The sequence below is a fragment of the Zingiber officinale genome, chromosome 1B (genome assembly GCF_018446385.1).
Source record: "Zingiber officinale cultivar Zhangliang chromosome 1B, Zo_v1.1, whole genome shotgun sequence".
NCBI classification, from domain to species: Eukaryota; Viridiplantae; Streptophyta; class Magnoliopsida; order Zingiberales; family Zingiberaceae; genus Zingiber; species Zingiber officinale.
This window is the reverse complement of record NC_055986.1, coordinates 152828224-152847660: the sequence shown is the minus strand read 5'-3', so window position 1 is coordinate 152847660 and position 19437 is coordinate 152828224. Positions and strand designations below refer to the sequence as shown.

At 35.6% G+C, this 19437-nt stretch overlaps 1 protein-coding gene across 6 annotated transcripts; it reads left to right on the top strand.

Annotated features, from left to right (window-relative positions):
• Positions 1-1379: 1379 nt before the first annotated feature.
• On the top strand, positions 1380-18226 carry LOC121985314 (beta-glucosidase 16-like). 6 transcript variants are annotated; one of them, XM_042538699.1, is made up of 13 exons: positions 1381-1602; positions 1692-1748; positions 15692-15758; positions 15888-15946; positions 16026-16101; positions 16177-16251; positions 16340-16427; positions 16493-16745; positions 16866-16981; positions 17061-17310; positions 17399-17501; positions 17582-17684; positions 17906-18226. In XM_042538699.1, the coding sequence occupies exons 1-13, from the start codon at positions 1477-1479 to the stop codon at positions 18111-18113; spliced, it is 1581 nt and encodes a 526-aa protein (XP_042394633.1). In that variant the 5' UTR covers positions 1381-1476; the 3' UTR covers positions 18114-18226. The 6 variants fall into 6 exon arrangements, with proteins under 6 accessions (XP_042394616.1, XP_042394633.1, XP_042394625.1 ...); XM_042538682.1 differs by having other exon boundaries at positions 1380-1602; positions 16026-16251; XM_042538707.1 differs by lacking the exon at positions 1692-1748 and having other exon boundaries at positions 1382-1602.
• Positions 18227-19437: the final 1211 nt, after the last annotated feature.

Here is a 19437-nt window from a genome sequence, read left to right as displayed (position 1 = left end):
AAAAAATTAATATTCACCCATACTAGGCCATTCATCTCAAGGGGCCTAACTCAGTTAACATTCAAATAAGCTTTGCCCGTGAGATTTTTAATTGTCTATTTAATTGTACAAATACTAGTGGACTCATCATTTCAACTGCAGCTACCTGCCAAGGTTCTTCACTTGCACACTTTGATAAGTACACCAACTTAACAAGATGATTGTATTTTAAATCTGTTTCAATCACATCAGAACATGCTGATTAGACGATCATTTTGTAGCAGAAAAGAAAAGGAAAAAAAAAACATAGACATGAAACCTTTATTTTGGTGGGAGAAAAAAAAATTGATTGTGGCCTTCACAAGAATGGCGCAGCTGTTAAGATGTGTAATGGAGATTTTCAAAGTGTCTAGTTAGATATGCTGCCGTTGAATTTAATGAAGAATTTGGATTGAGCGGTCGTGGGCTGAAGTATACATGGGCAAAAAAAAGTTCACGAGTTTACTTTCATGAGTAAGAGTACTGATTTAGCGTTAGATGATCTTATCGGGACGGTGAAAACCACAAGATTGGTATTGTGGTTGATCCTGTTAGAGATCGTTGACGAACAAACTATCGGTGAGTTGGCATTGAGGTTGACTAAGTCGTCGATCACTCGGACATAGCAAGGCTGGGTGGAGAGATTAGCCGGAGCCTAAACGGAAGAAAGTAAGGAGAGGATTAGAATAACAGCCAAGGGTTTTTGACTCAGTCATTTCGACACTTAAGTCTCCGACAGGGAAATGGGGAAGAAGAAGAATAGAAGTTGTTCAAAGTCTAACTGTGTGTGAGCGTATCTACACATGTGGGAACCAATAACCTTTTATAGAATTACGATTGCGCTCTCACGTGCTTCACATATTTTGAGATATACTCTTACGTTACTCACGTTTCCTACAATAAATGATTACATTGTCCATTTCTTCTTTAGGAGAAAACGGTTACTTTATCCTTGTCTTTCGTGAGCAACATGCTAATATTCTACTAGGTCAAGGTCAGGTACGCTGATTTGAATCTACAAAACCCAGAGTCGCCGATCGTATAGAGTCGAAGACGAGCCGGAGTCAATAACCGCATAGAGTCATAGAAAGTCCGGAGTCAGTGACCTGACGGAGTCTGAGTACAACATGAAATCAAGAATTATCACGAACTATATGAAAATATGAAATTGCGGACTGTCCAGAGTCAAGGGAGCAGCTTTCTATTAACTTTGACCATCATCTATTTTGACTTCTTCGATCTCCACCTCGATAATAATATTGATTCTCTCTTAGTCACGTGACCTTTTCTATTATCCCCTACCCGACAAGAATCTCAGGATGCAATCCAAAAGGGCGAATAAAAACAAAATAAAAAAAAAAGTCAAGCCATTTGCGTGGCTGAATAATTCCTTCACATGTAGTGGATCTAGAATAAAGTTGCCAGCGAACGCTGTTCCGCTGGTGGTGGAGGCGGCGGATGGAGAGAACGAAGAATGTTACGGCAATCATTATCTTCCTTCGACTCCTTTCCTCGGCGGCAGGCATTAGGCGCGGTGATTTTCCGCCGTCCTTCCTCTTTGGGACAGCAACTTCTTCTTACCAGGTAATCTATTGATTTTTAGAAAAGAAATATGTCATACGCGATTTTGTGTTAAGGATCTTTGAAAAAGGCGACGTTTTGATGATGTACAGAGCATGCTAGCTAGATTTCCGCCGAGGCAACATGTCCTTCCTTTTCAGCTGAAAGAAGTATGCAAAGTAATTTGAATTACAAAAAAAAAAACACCCACGGGAAAATTTCACTTCTCGTACTCTCTGGGTTTCCGCAATCGCCGGCCGGTGTGAGAATCTAGGCACTAGTGTGAGCATGATGCCAATAATAACAGGGCTGAAGGGCTTCAAACTAAGCCATTAGGTGGTCAATCGCTCTCTAGTTAAATACATCATCCTATCATCCTTAAGATGTTGCCAAAAGATAAAAACCGAAGATTACAAATCACTCTTTTAATCTCTCACAACTTTCATGATGCTCTTTGCCCTTGAGTTCACCTTGTGTCAAACCTTCGATCAATTGAATGCGCCAAGCTCCCTGATATGCTCTCACATATTTTATTTTACTAATTGTGGCTGATTTAATTTTTTTTTTCAACACTTTCTACCACACATATGGAGCTTTAAACCATGATTTGCTAGCACCGTTGGAGTCCTTGCAATTCCAGAATCCCACTCGAAATGAAATGGGTCAAATCAGAGGTGTCTAGGTCCATTAGTGGGTTTTGACCAAAATCCACTGATGACCCTCCCCTACTTGGATTTACCTGAAATAAAGTTCCCTGTGAAGGTCTAGGTGGGGTGATGGTATATATGGTGCCAAAACAAATTTATACACCCTGGAAACTAAGTTATAGCTCCGTGCCAATTGGCACAAAACCCACTGATGGCCATGTTGTAGCCTTAAACCCTATGGTAGCACCTTCTAATTTTATTTTATTTTATTTTTTTTTATACGGGGCATGGTAGCACGTGTTGAGTTTATAGAAGGGGGAGATAGAATCAAGTTTTAAGAAATGATACCATACCAGGCCCACGTTGGGCCTGATATGCTCTTATATTAGCCCAACGGTGGCTGAATTTTTTTTTTCAACACTTGCTACCACACATATATAGCTTTAAACAATGATTTGATGTCACCGTTGGAGTCCTTGCAATTCCATAATCCCACTCGAACTGAAATGAGTCAAATCAGAGGTATCTAGGTCCATCAGTGGGTTTTGACCAAAACCCACTGATGGCCCTCCCCTACTTGGATTTACCTGAAATAAAGTTCCCTGTGAAGGTCTGGGTGGGGTGATGGTATATATGGTGTCAAAACGAATTTATACACCCTGGAAACTAAGTTATGGCTTCGTGCTAGTTGGCACAGAACCCACTGATGGCCATGTTGTAGCCTTAAACCCTATGGTAGCACCTTCTAATTTTATTTTATTTTATTTTTTTTATAAGGAGCATGGTAGCACGTGTTGAGTTTATAGAAGGGGGAGATAGAATCAAGTTTTAAGATGCTCTCATATCAGGCCCACATTGGGCCTGATATGCTCTCATATTAGACCCAACGGTGGCTGAAAATTTTTTTTTCAACACTTGCTACCACACATATATAGTTTTAAACCATGATTTGCTAGCACCGTTGGAGTCCTTGTAATTCCAGAATCCCAATGTGGTTCTGATATCATCGATATCAGCCCCTACTGAAGTAGACACTTCTTATAAACTAGGACCACCACTGACTAAACCCTAAACCCTAAATCAAAAATGGTTAGCCAAACTTAACTATCAACCGCAGAAACTAACAAGACTTAAATCGATTAAGTATTCTATTACATCATATTACAGGTGTTGTTGAGTATTTATTCCCCACACAACCAAAATAAACCATAACAACCATTTTTTCCACCACCCTTTGCTACAATACTGTAATTTCTATTTACCATCACTACCCTAATTTACAGTAATAAATCTATACATACATGTCTAAATCTTTAAATGTATTTTTCTACTAATTTCCCTCTTGCAAGAAGTTTGTCCTTCTCGGCTGACGTTCTTAACTGCAGTTGTCCTTTGGTCTCCTCTTGAAACTCTTACGCCAATATCCCGAAAACCTAACTGGTCTATTGCAATCCCGCCAACCAGCACGAGCAGTAATGACAAGCGCAGGGTTTATATTTCTTTTTTGTTTATAACACCACGCAGAGGGATGGAGGGAGAGAGATGGTGAGATGACGTGCATCCGAACCACAAATTATTTTTCAATTCGATTTGTGCCTTGGATGCTTGGAAAATGGTGATTGAAAAACGTGGTTGCCAGGTAGCCACAGGGGTAATCTGGTAATTGAATTTGTTAAACTGTGCCCTTTGGTAAATACCAACCTACGATGCGCCTTTTGGTAAATACAATATCCAAGCAACGCCCTTTGGTAAATTGCCGCCAAAATGGTCATCAAAAATGTCAAAATAGCATTTAATAAACTAGACTAATTATTCTATAATTTGTCATTTTTGGTAACTTAATTGCCCAACTAGTCAATTGTATTGCTACTTCCATCGACTGAATGTTGAAAGGTTTAATAATCTAAATTTGAAAATAAATTAAAATTAAAAAAAAAAAGTGGGAAAATTTGCATGCATACATAACTGTCCTTTATTTTGAAACAAATTCTTTTCCATGTAAAATCATCATAATATTGATTATTGGCATAAAGTTAATAGTGGATTAAAAGTTTAATAGTTATATGCCCATTCTAAGTTTGCTATAAACATTTAGGTGTGAATTACTTATTTATATTTATTTGATAACTGAATTTGTTCTTTAGTCAATTTTTCTTTCTTGACGACTTTTCCCTTCTTATCCTTCGAAACTCTTCCTTAGGGCAAACTACTCCTAATGATTGACCTATTTTCATTAATCAAATCTGCCTATCTTGAATGGTGGAGTTACTCGAATTTTGAAGTCAAAATCGTCTCGTAAGTCCATTTGATTCCGATGAATCCTCCTTCCTCTTCCACTTGCTTTTTAAGTGTTTAGTATGATAATGAGGTTCTAATACCACTAGTTAGATCAGATGGTGCAGCTAGGGGTGGTGAATGGATGCTTGTTGATTTTCGTTGTTTCATTTGATCGTGCTTGTTTTCAAGATGCTAGTGTGTAGTAGAAATGCAAATAGGAAAAAAAACACACAAAAATACAAGCACTCAAACTAGTCTTTACGTGGTTTGGAACCCCGATGCCTACTCCATGACCTATGATTTGTTGGTAGATCACTCTCAAAATAATTGGTATCTCTTCTCCTCTTCAAATACCTTACGAAGGTGAAGAAACCTCTTATATTAACTTCTTTATAGCAACAGAAGCAATAAATATCAAGAAATACAAGCAAATACAAATTAGTATAGTAAATAAAATTACAATCTAGATGATCACTTTGTTTGCTTGCTTTGGTTGCTATGGTTTTCTCTCTGAAGGCTCTAGAATGCAACAACACTTGGCTAAGAATTTCCATGAATATATCTATCAAATTCTCTACAAAACCCTCCTTCCTCCATTATAGTTATTCTAATCATGACTTGAGTATGCCAATATGTCGTTGGTTGTTTGTTGTCCTCTACTCTACCACTTATTGATCAATTGACTGCTTTCTTCTTTCTAGTTGATTGCTCTCATTATACATAACTTGATCTTTGTCATACTTTATCTGTTCTCTAGGTCATTAACAGATTTTTATTTTGGTATTAGTCGATTGATCTTTTCAATTGATTGATGACACATGCAAAATATTATGTTTGTTCTCATTAAAGCCTAAGTCGATTACCCAATCAACTCAACTATCAATCAACTAATATTAGCATTAGTCAACTGCCCAAACCATAACTGTGTCCAAACTATAACTAGGAGAGTAGGGACACAAAAATGGACATATAACACAAAAATGGCAGCTCTCTACTAAGGTAACACAAAAATGGACATATAAACTGCCTCAGTCCTAAGTGGTCAACTAGGAGAGTAGGGGAAAAGCTAAAATCTTTACCACCTACTCTGGTAGAGAATGTCAAGTGATCTACCCTAACTAGATTATTATAAAACTGGACACATAGGGCTACATTGACCAACTGGTTATAGTAAACCAATCGATCTAAGTGATAGTATGCAATAACCTCAATAATACTCGGGCAATGAGTAGTGAAATAAGCCCTATTCAGATACCTAGTTTTAAGGAGAACATGGGTATGATCTAAAAATCTTTGCCAACGCTGCTCAGTGGGAAATCTATCATCTGTAGAAGAGGTATTACTAGTACTAGCAATAGGCGGATTAAGAATCCACTTTTCCTTAAACAAATAGATATTGTACAATTAATTTAAGAAACATTGTAAATATGGAAAAAATCTATGGAATGATTCGATTTAGAGATTACCGAGGAGGTATATTGCTAGTTTGACATGTGAAATGGGTAAAAGAAGGTGCCTGCAGATGGATTTTGGTAAAGAACAGAACATGCGAAGATTCGATTATGTTTTCAGTGTTATTCCGATTGAAGGCGCCTTAGTTGTGATGGAAGGCCCCTTCAATCAGGGTGCCTCCGATGTGTTTCGGCGGAATTTTGCCATCGTTATGGGAGGCACCTTGGTTGCTTCGAGGCGCCTCGAATACATAGGCGCTAGATTTCATCATTTGTTAGGGAGGCACCTTAGATGTTTCGAGGCACCTCCACAATTTTTTTAAAGTTTAATTTAAGTTTAACAGTACTTATGTTAATTAAGTTTTAATTGTTAATTGAGTTTTAAGTTTAAAATATTAATTGAGTTTTAAGTTTAGATTAATTAAGTTTTAATTTTTTTAAAAGTTTTATGTTTAAATTAATTAAGGTTTGATTAATTTTAGTCTAGTTAAAATTTTATTTAGATTTAATTAAGTCTAGTTAAACTATAAGTTAAGTTCAATTTGAGTTTTATAGATTTAATCAAGCTGATTTAAGTTTAGTTTTAAGGTAAGTCTGAAGTTAAATTTTTAATTAAAAAAACTACTTAGTTTAAAAATAATCATCTAAAGAATTTGCCCTTAGTTAAATGTCTAACCTCTAGTTATTAGCTAGCTATCAAAAGATAGTGGTATTCACTTGGTTAGTTAAGTTAAGTAAAATTATCCAACTAGTTGTTTACTATGAAGGATTACTTAACTTGATCAATTTGAGGTGGTATTTTTCATCCAGACTTATAGTGATACACTAATATAAGCATATGAAGTCCAAACTAAACCCTAAGCATCTCATACAATTCTAAGTATTATCAATACACAAGCAAGGTAATCCAAATATGCTTGTGAGATGTTGGTTGCCTAGAACTATAGGTTCATGCTTTCTAGGGGAAACTTAGGCTAAGTCCATTCAATTTGTTGGAGTTTTGTTTTTTAAAAAATATAATACTTTTTGAAAAAATATAGATACAAAAAATGTTTGAAAAATAGTAACAAGGACTACTCTATAAAGCACATACCCAATTGTCATCGTAAATTACTAAACTCGGATTCCGATAGTGGTTTAGTGAAAATATCAGCCAAATTAGATTTGGACTCAATATAGTTAAGTTCAATATCTCCTTTCACAATGTGGTCCCTAACAAAGTGATGTTTAATTTCAATATATTTAGTTCTTGAATGATGCACTAAATTTTCAGTTAAGTTAATTGAGCTTATGTTATCAATAAATATTTTTACATTTTTATATTTCAAGTTGAAGTCTTTTAATGTGTGCATCATCCATAATAATTGTGCTACGCATTCACTTATTACTATATATTTTGCTTCAGTAGTAAACAAAGCAACACATTGCTATTTTCTACTAATCTAGATGACAAATGATGGTCCAAGGGGTTGACATCTACCACTTGTACTTTTTCTATCTAATTTACAGCCATCATAATCTGAGTCAGAAAATCCTATAAGTTCAAAGTTTATTGTCCTAGGATACCACATTCCTACATTAATTGTGCCTTTTAGATATCTAAATATTCTTTAACATTAGTTAAGTGGGATTCCTTAGCATACGTTCACACATACTAATCGCAAATAGATTGTAAGGCCGACTTGCAGTTAGATATAAAAAACTATCACTTCTATAATATTTAAGGTCAACTGGTTTTCATTTGGATCATTATCTAAAGTTATATTAGTTGTCATTGGTGTTTTTATTTTCTTAGTATTTTTCATTCCAAACCTTTTAAGTAATTCTTTTGTGCATTTTTGTTGATATACATAATTACTGTTGGTCCGGGTCGGCCGACTGGAGAGGATTGAGTTGCCTGAAACACTTAAAGCAATACCTTCTCGTTCTTTCAACTTAAGTTAGCAGTAATAGCAAATAAAATTAAACAGAAATAACAACTTAAATAAAACAGTAAAAGACACCAGAATTGACTTGGTTACAACCTAACTGGTTGTTAATCCAAGACAAATGACAGCTCTTAAGAATCTCCTTCATTGAAGGCGGAGAAACCTTTTACATTCGTTAATAGCTCAGACTATTGCTAGGAAATCAATACAGAAGTTGTTATTCCTTTCCTAGGTCCAGGGGTCCTTTTATAGCCCCTGGAAAAACTTATCCTTTGGCTGAAGGCGCCTTCCATAGGGCTAGAAGGTGCCTCTCGCGTGGCAAAAGACAAAACTTTGTCCTTTCTGCCAACGGCCAGATTGCCTGGTCGAAGGCACCTTCCATGGCGATGGAAGGCGCCTTCCATGGCTGATTGAAGGCGCCTTCAGCCATTAAAGGCGCCTTATGCCTGAAGGTCACGGAGGCGCCTTCAACAGGAGTTGAAGGCGCCTCTAGCAGCTCCATTCTAGCTCTTCCGCTGCTCCGGTCGTCTGGGTGATTTCGGCCAACCGAAATAGGGCTCACCCGGGACCAATTTCGGCCTTCTCCTCGAGCAGGCTTCCGCTCCGGCTTCTCATCATTTGAACGTCGCGCATATCCTTCTCGTCCATCGGCGTACTATTTCGCAGCGTCTCGTCTCTCGGACGCACCGAACCCGTCGACTCTCTCTCGTGCCGTCCTTCTCGCTAGCCACGTCTTTCGCTCAACTTCCTGTGCTCCTAAGCTCCTGCACACTTAAACACAGGGATCAGAACATAACAGGACGTAACCTAACTTGGTTGATCACATCAAAAACAACCTTGGAGTTCCAATAATTACCTTCTTTAGTTTGTTTGATTTGTAAACTTAAGAAAAATGTTAGTTCACCTACTAGACTCATTTTGAATTCTTGTAAAAATATTGAGTTGGTTGATCCAAAAACTATGTCATTTACATATACTTGGGCTATGAAAATATCTGACTCAAGGGTTTTTACTAAAAGAGTTTAGTCCAGCCATCCTTGATTGAATCCTTTGGATATCAGATATGTAGAAAATCTTTCGTACCATGTCCTAGGTTATTGTTTTAGATCGTATAAAGCTTTCTTTAATTTGAATACATGGTCAGGATAATCTATACTTTCAAACCCAGGTAGTTGACCTATATAGATTCCTTCCTTGATTAGTTTGTTTAAGAAAGCGGATTTAACATTCATTTGGTAGAGTTTTAATCATTATGAGCTACATAACTCAATAACATTCTAATGGATTCAAACCTAGCTATTGGGGCATAGGTTTCATCGTAGTCAAGTCTCTCTACTTGACTAAACCCTTTAGCTACTAATCTTCCTTTATTTCTTACAGTTTCACCTTTTTCGTTTACTTTGTTTCTAAATAATCATGTTGTTTCTATGAATTTTTTGTTTTCGGGCAAAGGTACTAAGTCTCAGACTTCATTTCGTTTAAATTGAGTCAATTCTTCTTGCATGACTAATCTGGGTCGAGTAGTTACTCTTCTACTATTTTGGGTTCAATTTTAGATATTAATGTAATTTGACTTAGGTTTCTAAATATTGATCTAGTTTGAACCTGTAAGTCTGGGTCACCTAATATTTGTTCAATTGGATGGCCAAAACTAACTCTTATTGTTCTTGAATCAATTTGTTTTGGTTGATTCTTTTGTGGTTGATTTTGTTCATCTTCTTGATCTTCTATTTGGTTAAGGTTTTCACTAGCTCCCCCTTATCAGTGCTAGACCTAACAAAGTGATATTGAGTCTGATTTATATTAGGTTCTTTAGAGTTAGTGTTTTCATCAAATTTTAGATTTGTTATTTCTTCAAGTACTTTTATTATAAACTCTATAAGCTCTACTGTTAAATGAATACCTTATAAAAATTTCATTTTCAATTTTTGAAGTAAATTTTCCTAAGTGTTCTCTTGTATTTATATATATATATATTGAACATCCAAATACTTTAAAATATTTAATGTTAAGTATTTTTTTATAATAAATTTCATATGAGGTTTTATTATATTTTTTATTTATCGTTGTTCTGTTTTGGATGTAACAAGCTGTATTAACAGCTTCATCCCAAAAGTACTTGGGTAGTTGATATTCATTAAGCATTGTCCCAGTGGCTTCTTGAAAGGTTCTATTTTTTCTTTTCACTATTCCATTTTGTTGAGGTGTTTGATGACATGAGAATTCATGATGGTACCCATTTTCTAAGGAAAAATTTATCAAACCTATGGTTTTTAAATTCTTCACCATTATTACTACTAATTCTTTTGATTTTTAAATCTTTTTCATTTTCTGTTTGTTTACAAAAATTACCAAAGATTTCAAATATTTTATTTTTATTTCTTAAGAATTTTACCCAAGTGAATCTTGAATAATCATTAATTATTACTAAGCAATATAGACTTTCATTAATTGATTTTATTCCATATGAGTCAAATAAGTTTAAGTGCAATAGTTCAAGTATTGAGTTAGTTTGAGGTTGATTAGTTGACTTGTGAGTTGATTTAGTCTGTTTTCCTTGTTGGCAAGCATTACAGATTGTTAATTCTAAGTTAGGTAATTTTGGTAATCCTCTAACTAAGTCATTTAATTTAGTGATATTTTTAAAGTGAGTGCGGGCCAAGTTCCTCTTTTTGTGTCAAGTGATACTTAACTGAGGAGCTAGCTAGATTAAGTGCATAGATATTATTTTGCCTAAATCCCTTAAGTTTTATTTTAAGGTTTTCTATGTGCTTAATCAAACATTTACATGATAGAAACTTAACCTTATAACCATAATTTCACAATTGACTAATTTTAAGTAAATTCAACTTAAAGTTTTCGACAAGCAATAATTTTTTAATAATGAAATATATTCAAGTTCAATATTACCTATTCCAATTATCTTAAGTTTGTCATTATTTCTAAAGGCAACCATTCTTAAGCTTTTGAGTGTTAGTTTAGTGAATTTGGTGTGATCCCCAGTCATGTGTCTAGAGTAACCACCATCCAATATCTACTTAAATTTCCAAAAAAAGTAGGAATTAAGTATTAGCTAGGTTTGAAACATTAAATGTTAATTAAATTTTAATTTTAATTTTAATTAAGTTAATTAAATTAAGTTAAGTTCAATTTAAGTTTAATTAAAGTTTTAATTAAGTTAATTTAAATTTAATTAAAGTTTTAAGTTTTAATTAAAATTTTAATTGAGTTTAATTTCATTTGGTTTTAATTTAATTTTTAATTTAAGTTTAATTAAAGTTAATTTAAAGTTTGGTTTTGTTAAGTTTTAATTTAATTTTTAATTTAAGTTTAATTAACGTTAACGTTTAATTAAATATTAATTTAAGTTTTAATTTAAGTATGAAATTAAAGTTTAATTAAGTTTCATTAAAAGTTTTAATCTTTTATTCATCTCACTCGATCTAAGTTTTTAACCAAGGTAATCTTATAGTCTTGTGAGATATTTAGTTAATTTTTCTTTATTTTGCATATTGTTTAACCTTGTATTAAATTTAGATTTAACCGTTAGTTAGTTAAATTCACACTTTAAAAATTGATTTTCTGACTGTGATGAGGTATAGGGCCTTCTTAGGTATCAGTGCAATTAAACATTTAACCTTCTTATTGTTGAAAAATCTTGGTCTAATCAGTCTAGGATGTGGCAAGATAGTTTTGGTTAGTTCCACTTTGCTAAGTAGACCAAGTAGGGTACGTCTTACCTTACTTGACCTCCTAGACCAAGCTTCCCTAACGGACTATCATCTCGCCCCACCCCTGGTACTATGTTGGACAAGAATCAAAATATCTTTTTCCTATCTAGCCCTAATTGCCCAAGTGGGTAGGTTATGTTCTTTTGGTTTCAACTAATTTGGTGTCTCCCCCTTAATCATAAAACCTTTTCATTATATTTATATAATGAATTTCATTTTTAGATACGTAGTATTGGTTTTGTCCTACTTGCTTAGTTAGGTAAGCTTTCAGAACTCATACTTTGGTTTGTTTTTTATTTTGACTAACAAGTGAAATAAATATTTTATTAGTTGAGCTGGATTTGTATCTGAATCCGGATTTGTTGTATACAGTTCTTTGGGATTCAAGTATCATATCTAGATATTTGGATTTTGTAGTGAATTGTTCTAGAAGTTCTCTAAACTTCTCAACTTCACATTTCAAGATGAAATTTTCTTGCTCAAGTTTTGCAACTTGAGTTGAGTTTCCATTTTAAATTTGTATAGTTGAGGAGTTTAAGTTAAGTTATTCCTTAAGGTATTGATTTTCCTTAATGAGCAATTTAACTTGTTCTTTAGCTTTAGTTAATCTTCTATTTAAGCATGCAATACTTTAAAAAAAATTGTATTTAAAATAGATTTTACCTTGTTGGAACCTTCAAAAATAGATATGGATCCATGGCTTGATTCGTACTAGGAATCATCTTCTCGATTTAAATTGCTTTATGACTCAGGTCCGGTAACATACTTGCTTTGGTACTTCCGCATCTGATTCTTCTAAGGAAGATTCTGTTGGGGTTGCAAGGTTGCAAACATAGTCCCACATTGAAAACACATGGGAAAGATCATGGGTTTATAAGAGAAAAAGATATCTCTATTGGTATGAGGCCTTTTGGGTAGAACCCAAGAGCAAAACCATGAGGGCTTAGGTCCAAAGTGGATAATATCATGTCATTGTGGAGATATTTAAATTCTTTTCGAACCTACAATTGGTATCAGAGCCCGGACTGGCAGAAGGTTTAACTGCCGACTGTGCACAAGAGCTATAGTCTGATTGAACCATGTGGGTACAATATTGACCTCGAACAAAGAAAGTATAGGCTCCTATGTTCAGATCAAGAGGACCAGACACCAGGTAGGAAGTCCTAGTTGCGGCTAGGAAAGGAAGTCCTAGTAGGTCGGGTGGACCGAGGGGCAGGAAGACCTGGTGGGTCGAGGATCGGACGTGGGAAGTCTGTGGTCCTTTGTTTGAGGGAGGGGATTGTTGGGGTTGCAAGGTTGCAAACATAGTCCTACATTGAAAACACATGGGAAAGATCATGGGTTTATAAGAGGAAAATATATCTCCATTGGTATGAGGCCTTTTGGGTAGAACCCAAGAGCAAAACCATGAGTGCTTAGGTCCAAAGTGGATAATATCATGTCATTGTGAAGATATCTAAATTCTTTTCGATCCTACAGATTCATCGTAGGTGACTTTAAGTGCCTTCTTCCTTCTTGCCTTCCTGGACTTGTCTTCTTTTAGATTGGGGCATTTGTGCATGAAGTGACCCTTCTTATTGCATCCGAAATAAGTGATGCTTGCCTTTGGATTGTTGGAAGTTGATCATCTTCTGCAGGTCCTACTTGGTGAAGTTCTTTCTTCCATTGAATATTTTTCTTACAATGTTCACTAGTTGTTCTTCATCTGATTCTGAATCGGACTCAGTGTTTGGCTCAGGTTTGGTTTGGGCTTTCGTCTTCACCACCTTGGAAGAACCTGCAAGGAAAGCTATACCTTTCTCGATCTGTTTTGAGTTATTTTGTGAATTAGCTTTTGAGTTAGTTTGTTCATTTAGCTCTAATTCACAAAATAACTTGTCTAATTTTAACTTTGACAAGTTTCTCAAAACTTTATAGGCATCTATTATATTATAGATGCCTACAATGCATTTCGAGGAAATGAATTTAGACCATACTTTATAACGTCCCTGTTTTCCAGCTGGTGGGCGATCAAATGAAGTTCGTTGAGGTTGTCCTTGATTCTTGCGTGTAGTTGGGTTATCATTTCTCCTTCCTGCATTTTTTATGTTAAGTAAATTGTTTAATAATAAATCATGCTTCGTTACCTTAGCATCGCTTATGCCTTCGTGTAACTCAACCAGCTTTTCCCAGAGCTCCTTCGAGTTTTCGAACGGTCCTACACAGTTGAGTTCTTCCTTTGTTAGCTCACACGGGAGGGTGTTCAGTGTCTTTGAGTCAATTTGGGTCTTCTTCTTCATTTCCGGATTTCAATTTTCTGGGTTAAGTGGCACATCGGTTGCATCGTCTTTTGGAGCCTTGTACCCTCATTGTATGTTGAACCATTGATCGATGTCGGTCTTCAGGTAGACCTCCATCATCCTCTTTCAATATGGGAAGTCATCCCCACTGAAGAGTGTAGAGTGAGCAGTGCTATACCCTTTGCTTTATGCCATTTAGATCTTGCAAAAAGAATGAATAAAGAAACAAAGTCCCAAGACTTGGATTAGTAGTACCGGAGAGAAAGAATAACAAATGTGAAAAAGCGATTCGAGTGGTGTTGCACCAATTTTGAGCAATTACATAAAATTGGAAACTTTGTCAAAAGAGGTGATTGCACCAATTCAGACTTGAGTTGAAAAGTTAAAAACCGAAAAACGAAATAAGAAAAAGAAAACCCTACTCGAATGTTAGTTGCACTAATTCAGAACGAACCTGCTCAGATACCACTTGTTGGATTGATGCACGTGAGAGGGGAGACGAATCACGTGTATTTTAAAATTTTCTTTTTTTAAAAAAAATAAGTGCACAGCGGAATAAGAACTAAGTACAAAAAGATAAAAAAACAAATACACAAGTATTTACTTGGTTTGGAGCCTTCGACAACTCCTATTCTAAGATTCAGGCCCTTTAAACCTTTCCTGATGGATAATCCACTAAAATTCTCTACTGGTAAACTTCTGGTAAAGTAATTGAGAACAAAAAAGAAAGGAAGTGTGACAAGCCTACACTTCCTTATGCAATAATTAAATTAACTTAAAAGTGTTACCCAATACAAAGACGGAGAAATGATTAAGCTCATGTCAATGTTGGTCCGTCTGCAGTAGTCGGGTGTAGCAGCGTCGTAGCACAGCAGTAGCATGAAGATAGCACAGAAGGATGATCATGGAAGCTGGTAGAAAAGTTGTGTCATTGCTCTTGGTCGAACCCTCCTTTTATACAACATTAGAGGCGCCTCCAACAGTTCAGGGCGCCTCCAATAGCGCTTATATGATTCGTAAACTTCAACTTCTATCTGCTTGAAGGCGCCTCTAACAACTCTGAGGCGCCTCCATCACCTCCGAGGCTCCTCCAATCACCTCTGAGACGCCTCCATTGGCCGAAACTCTATCTGCGAAACTTATTTTCACGAGGGTACCTTCACCCTCCAGGGAGCCTTCATCACATCAGCTGAGGTGCCTCCAAGCACTTGAGCCGCCTTGAGCACTGTTCATCCGAGGGTGATTTTTTGCACTTAACTCCCGTAAAAATATATTAGTCCAATAATAAAAAAATAACCTGCAAAATAGAGTTAGCACATAACAAAATAAGATTTATGAATGAGATCATGCCTTACCAAGACTAAGATATAGTCTTGGTCTCAATTTATACTTCCAAAATAGATCTAAGTTGGATCAACACGTACAATCCCAGTGGGGCTCGTCCTCACTAAATGTCTCTCTTCCAGTGCTTATCTCACTTACCATTTGCAGACTTACTTAACTTTGATCTCATTGACCCACCAGGTCTTCCTACCAGATGCCTTATTTGTTAGGTCCCGCAGACCTAACTGGAATTCTTGCCTGATATCAACCTATCTGGGCTTTTTGCTAGTTATCAGGTTCTCCAGGCCTAATTGGACTTCAGCCTAGTGTCATGTCCTATCAAGTCTTTTTGTCATGCATACTTAGTAAACAACTCAGAACACACAATATCTAAGTTTAACCTTTTGTATACATCAAAACCTGAGTTTGATTATCAGTGCTAATTGCACCAATGGTTTTTCTATTGTTCCCTTTTAGATTGAAGGTGCATATTCTGAAGATAACAAAAGTTTGAGCAATTGGGATGTCTTCACACATGTACCAGGTAATCAAAGCTATTAGAAAGATCGACTCCAAAGTCCTCCCTATTTATTATGGTGAAAATACAAATCCTTATTTGGTTCATTTATGATTGTTCTCTCGAACCTCTAATGAAAATCCTTTGCATTGTCAGGAAACATTGAGGATGGGGGAAATGGTGACATTGCTGACGACCACTATCATCGGTTCATGGTAAATGATTGCACCATATATCATTATTTATATGATCATTTTAAGGACAACCATTTCATTGCCTCAAAATGTTCAACAGGAAGATATTAACTTAATGCAAGAACTTGGGGTTAACTCCTACAGATTTTCCATCTCATGGTCAAGAGTTCTTCCAAGTGAGTTTAGTGGTTCAATTGGTCTGTCTCTTAAAGATTTGACATATTACTTGGGAATCTTTTCCTTGTTAATAGGAGGTCAATTTGGCGATGTAAACACAATGGCTATACAATTCTACAATGGGCTTATTGACGCCCTTTTGCACAAAGGCAAATATATCTTTTGGCACTAAAACTGAATTAGCTTATAATTTACACCTTGCATGAACACCGATTGTACCTATTACTTGCTAAACAGGAATTCAACCATTTGTGACAATCAACCATTTTGATATACCTCAAGAACTTGAAGATAGATATGGTTCATGGTTGAGTACACACATACAGTAAGTTCACACATAACACCTCGGCATGCTGCAAACTTAATCTGAGTAATCCTTCAACTTTGCAGAGAAGATTTCGGCTACTTTGCAGAAGTATGCTTTAGGGAATTCGGAGATAGAGTGAAGCTTTGGTCAACAATCAATGAACCAAACCTTTTTGCGAGATTTGCTTATCGAGATGGAACGTTTCCACCAGGGCGTTGTTCAGAACCATATGGAAATTGCCATACTGGAGATTCAAAAACAGAACCATATAGAGCCGTCCATAATATGATTTTGTCGCATGCAGTTGCAGTTGATATCTATAGGAAAAAATATCAGGTGGCATTTTTCTCTCAAATATGTTTCTGAACAATTTCTTTATCTACATGTAAAATGCACACTCAAATGAGTGTCATTTTCACACCCACAGCAAATAACTTGTTGCAAATCCTTTTGAAGGTCAAACAAGGTGGTTCCATTGGAATCGTTGTCACCTCAAAATGGTACGAGCCATTGACAAATTCAACAGATGATTGTTTAGCAACTGAACGAGCTTTATCTTTTGAACTCCTATGGTACTTTTTATCTTTGAAAAATCACATTTTTGGTGTAGCAGTGATTTTGTTTACTTTAAAGTTAATCCTGTATTTGCAGGATTTTAGATCCCATACTGCTCGGTGCTTATCCCCAGCCAATGGTTGAAATCCTTGGTTCTAGATTGCCTTCCTTCACCTTGGAAGAAAAGAAACTACTGCAGAGCAAATTGGATTTCATTGGAATCAACCATTACGCGAGCAATTATGTCGAGGATTGCATGTTCTCTTTGTGTGATTTGGATGGCTATGACTTTGATGCATTATTACTCAAAACTGGATATAGAAATGGGATGCTGATAGGAGATCCTGTATGTGTGCCACAACTGAGCTTAGTTTTTCCAATTATATACATATACATATACACAATAATCTTACTTAGCTCATTTTGCCTTGCAGACTGCTATGCCGACATTTTATGTCGTTCCCCGTGGAATCGAAAATCTGGTCCTCTATATCATGGAAAGATATAAAAACATTCCTATGTACATCACAGAAAATGGTACGCAACATACAGCATTTAGAAGTGGAAAATGAATGCATCCATTGATACTGATTTGAGGCTTGTTTTACTCTCGCAAGGCTATGCACAAGAAAGCAAAGGTACATATGAGGAATTGCTCAATGACACACAGAGGATCAAATTTATGAGCTCCTACCTCAAGTTTTTGCACTCGGCCATGAGGTACTCATCGAAACCAGGAAACTACTATAATGTTTAACTTGCAAGGTCGCATGTGTCTGCGAAAATACTAAACACTGTTAAGACAAACAAAATATGTTCAGATTTATGGTGTCTTCAATGCATGGGTACTATGATTCTCAAAATAAACCTAACACATACAATGTGTTGTTGTGATGGTACTTGAAGAGAAGAAGAAGATGAACTTGGCTAACAATGTGCAGGAAGGGAGCTGATGTGAGAGGCTACTTTTGCTGGTCTCTTCTCGACAATTTTGAGTGGGCACATGGTTATACTGTCAAATTCGGGCTCTATCATGTCGACTTCCAGATGCTACGAAGAACAGCAAAGCTGTCTGTTAACTGGTACAAGAAATTTCTCAATAGTGAAATGCTACAAACGAAGGCCAAAACACTGGGATTTGAGGTTTAACTGCCGTTTCCATATTGAATTGTAGATCCTCTCATGAAAACTACATGCAACCAAATTCTTATTATTCCATTTGTAACTTTCATTGTTATGTCAAATATCAATAAACCAATCCAGATCCACTGTATAATTTTTTTTTTTAAATTTCTAAGATTGTTGGTTATTTTGATTCCAAATATCTATCCCGCGCATATAAAAGTGGGGTCGAAGTTTTAAAACTTTGTTTAAATGACCTTTCAAGTCTTAGGTTTACCAACACTACTGTTAATTTTATATATAATTACGACCGTAGCTAACATAATAATATTAGATTAATTTTAATGATTTTGTTTTATAATTTTGATCAACTTCATAAAGAATATTTTGATATAACATTATTTTGTTTGTTATAATTTTAATTAGGTTAAATTAATTTTATAATTGTTGGAAAATTGGGTTGGTGATCTTTAGAGATAAGAGGGTCATTTCCCGAGTAGACCGTCGTAAATTAATTTTTCGAGTGAATGAGAAATTAATGGTTAATGAAGGATTACTCCGGTATGATTGGACGAAAATTTGATTCGCATAGGAGTTAGATTCATGGATAAACGCTAACTCGAGTATGCGGAACCATTAAGAGGTATGAAATTATAATTAATTAATTTAATTGATTAATTTATTGATTGATTAAAAGATTAAACATTGTGATATTAAATAATTAATTAATATTTATAATAAATTAAGTAAATAGTTAATCATATTAATCAATTAAATTAATCATAATTAAAAAGGTTTAATGAAAAGATTTAAGTGAAAAAAGTTTAAGGAAAAAAATACATCCCATATCCTTTTATCTCTGAGAAGAAATCTTTCCTCTAGAGAATAACCCTTTATCCTTATAAAACAAACCTCATTCATTCCATTCAACTCACTCAATTATAATTCAATTCTTAAGTTATAAATTCTCCTCTTGAGTTCTATCTTCTCTCTTCTCTCTTAAGAGTTTCAAGGGTTCGAAAGTTCGACAGGGCTCGAATTTGGAGTGCTCCTATTTCAAAACGCAAGTCGTTATATTTTGGGGGACGGTTGCCAATAAACCATAAACACCTGGGCGGCACAATATTGTCTTAAGGAAAAAAGATCTAGCCTTCACCTCGACCTTAATACTCTTATCCTTAGAGATGAGTTTACTCAAAGGAGTTGTGTCGATATCCGAATGGATGATTTGACGACCGACAAGATTAGGTCGGTAGCGACTATACCAAGAAAGGTATGTCTCTTACCCGAAGGGGTACTTCGATAATTGAAAGGGGATGTCGAGAGTATAAATGAGATAAGGTCCACATCG

What these genes read in the sequence shown, in the direction of transcription:
- LOC121985314 (XM_042538682.1), top strand. Translation starts at nt 1,477, where the DNA reads ATGGAGAGAACGAAGAATGTTACGGCAATCATTATCTTCCTTCGACTC. An exon ending in TGACGCCCTTTTGCACAAAG is followed by an intron (nt 16,252 to 16,339) that starts GCAAATATATCT and finishes CTTGCTAAACAG; the next exon opens with GAATTCAACCATTTGTGACA. An exon ending in TATGTACATCACAGAAAATG is followed by an intron (nt 17,502 to 17,581) that starts GTACGCAACATA and finishes TACTCTCGCAAG; the next exon opens with GCTATGCACAAGAAAGCAAA.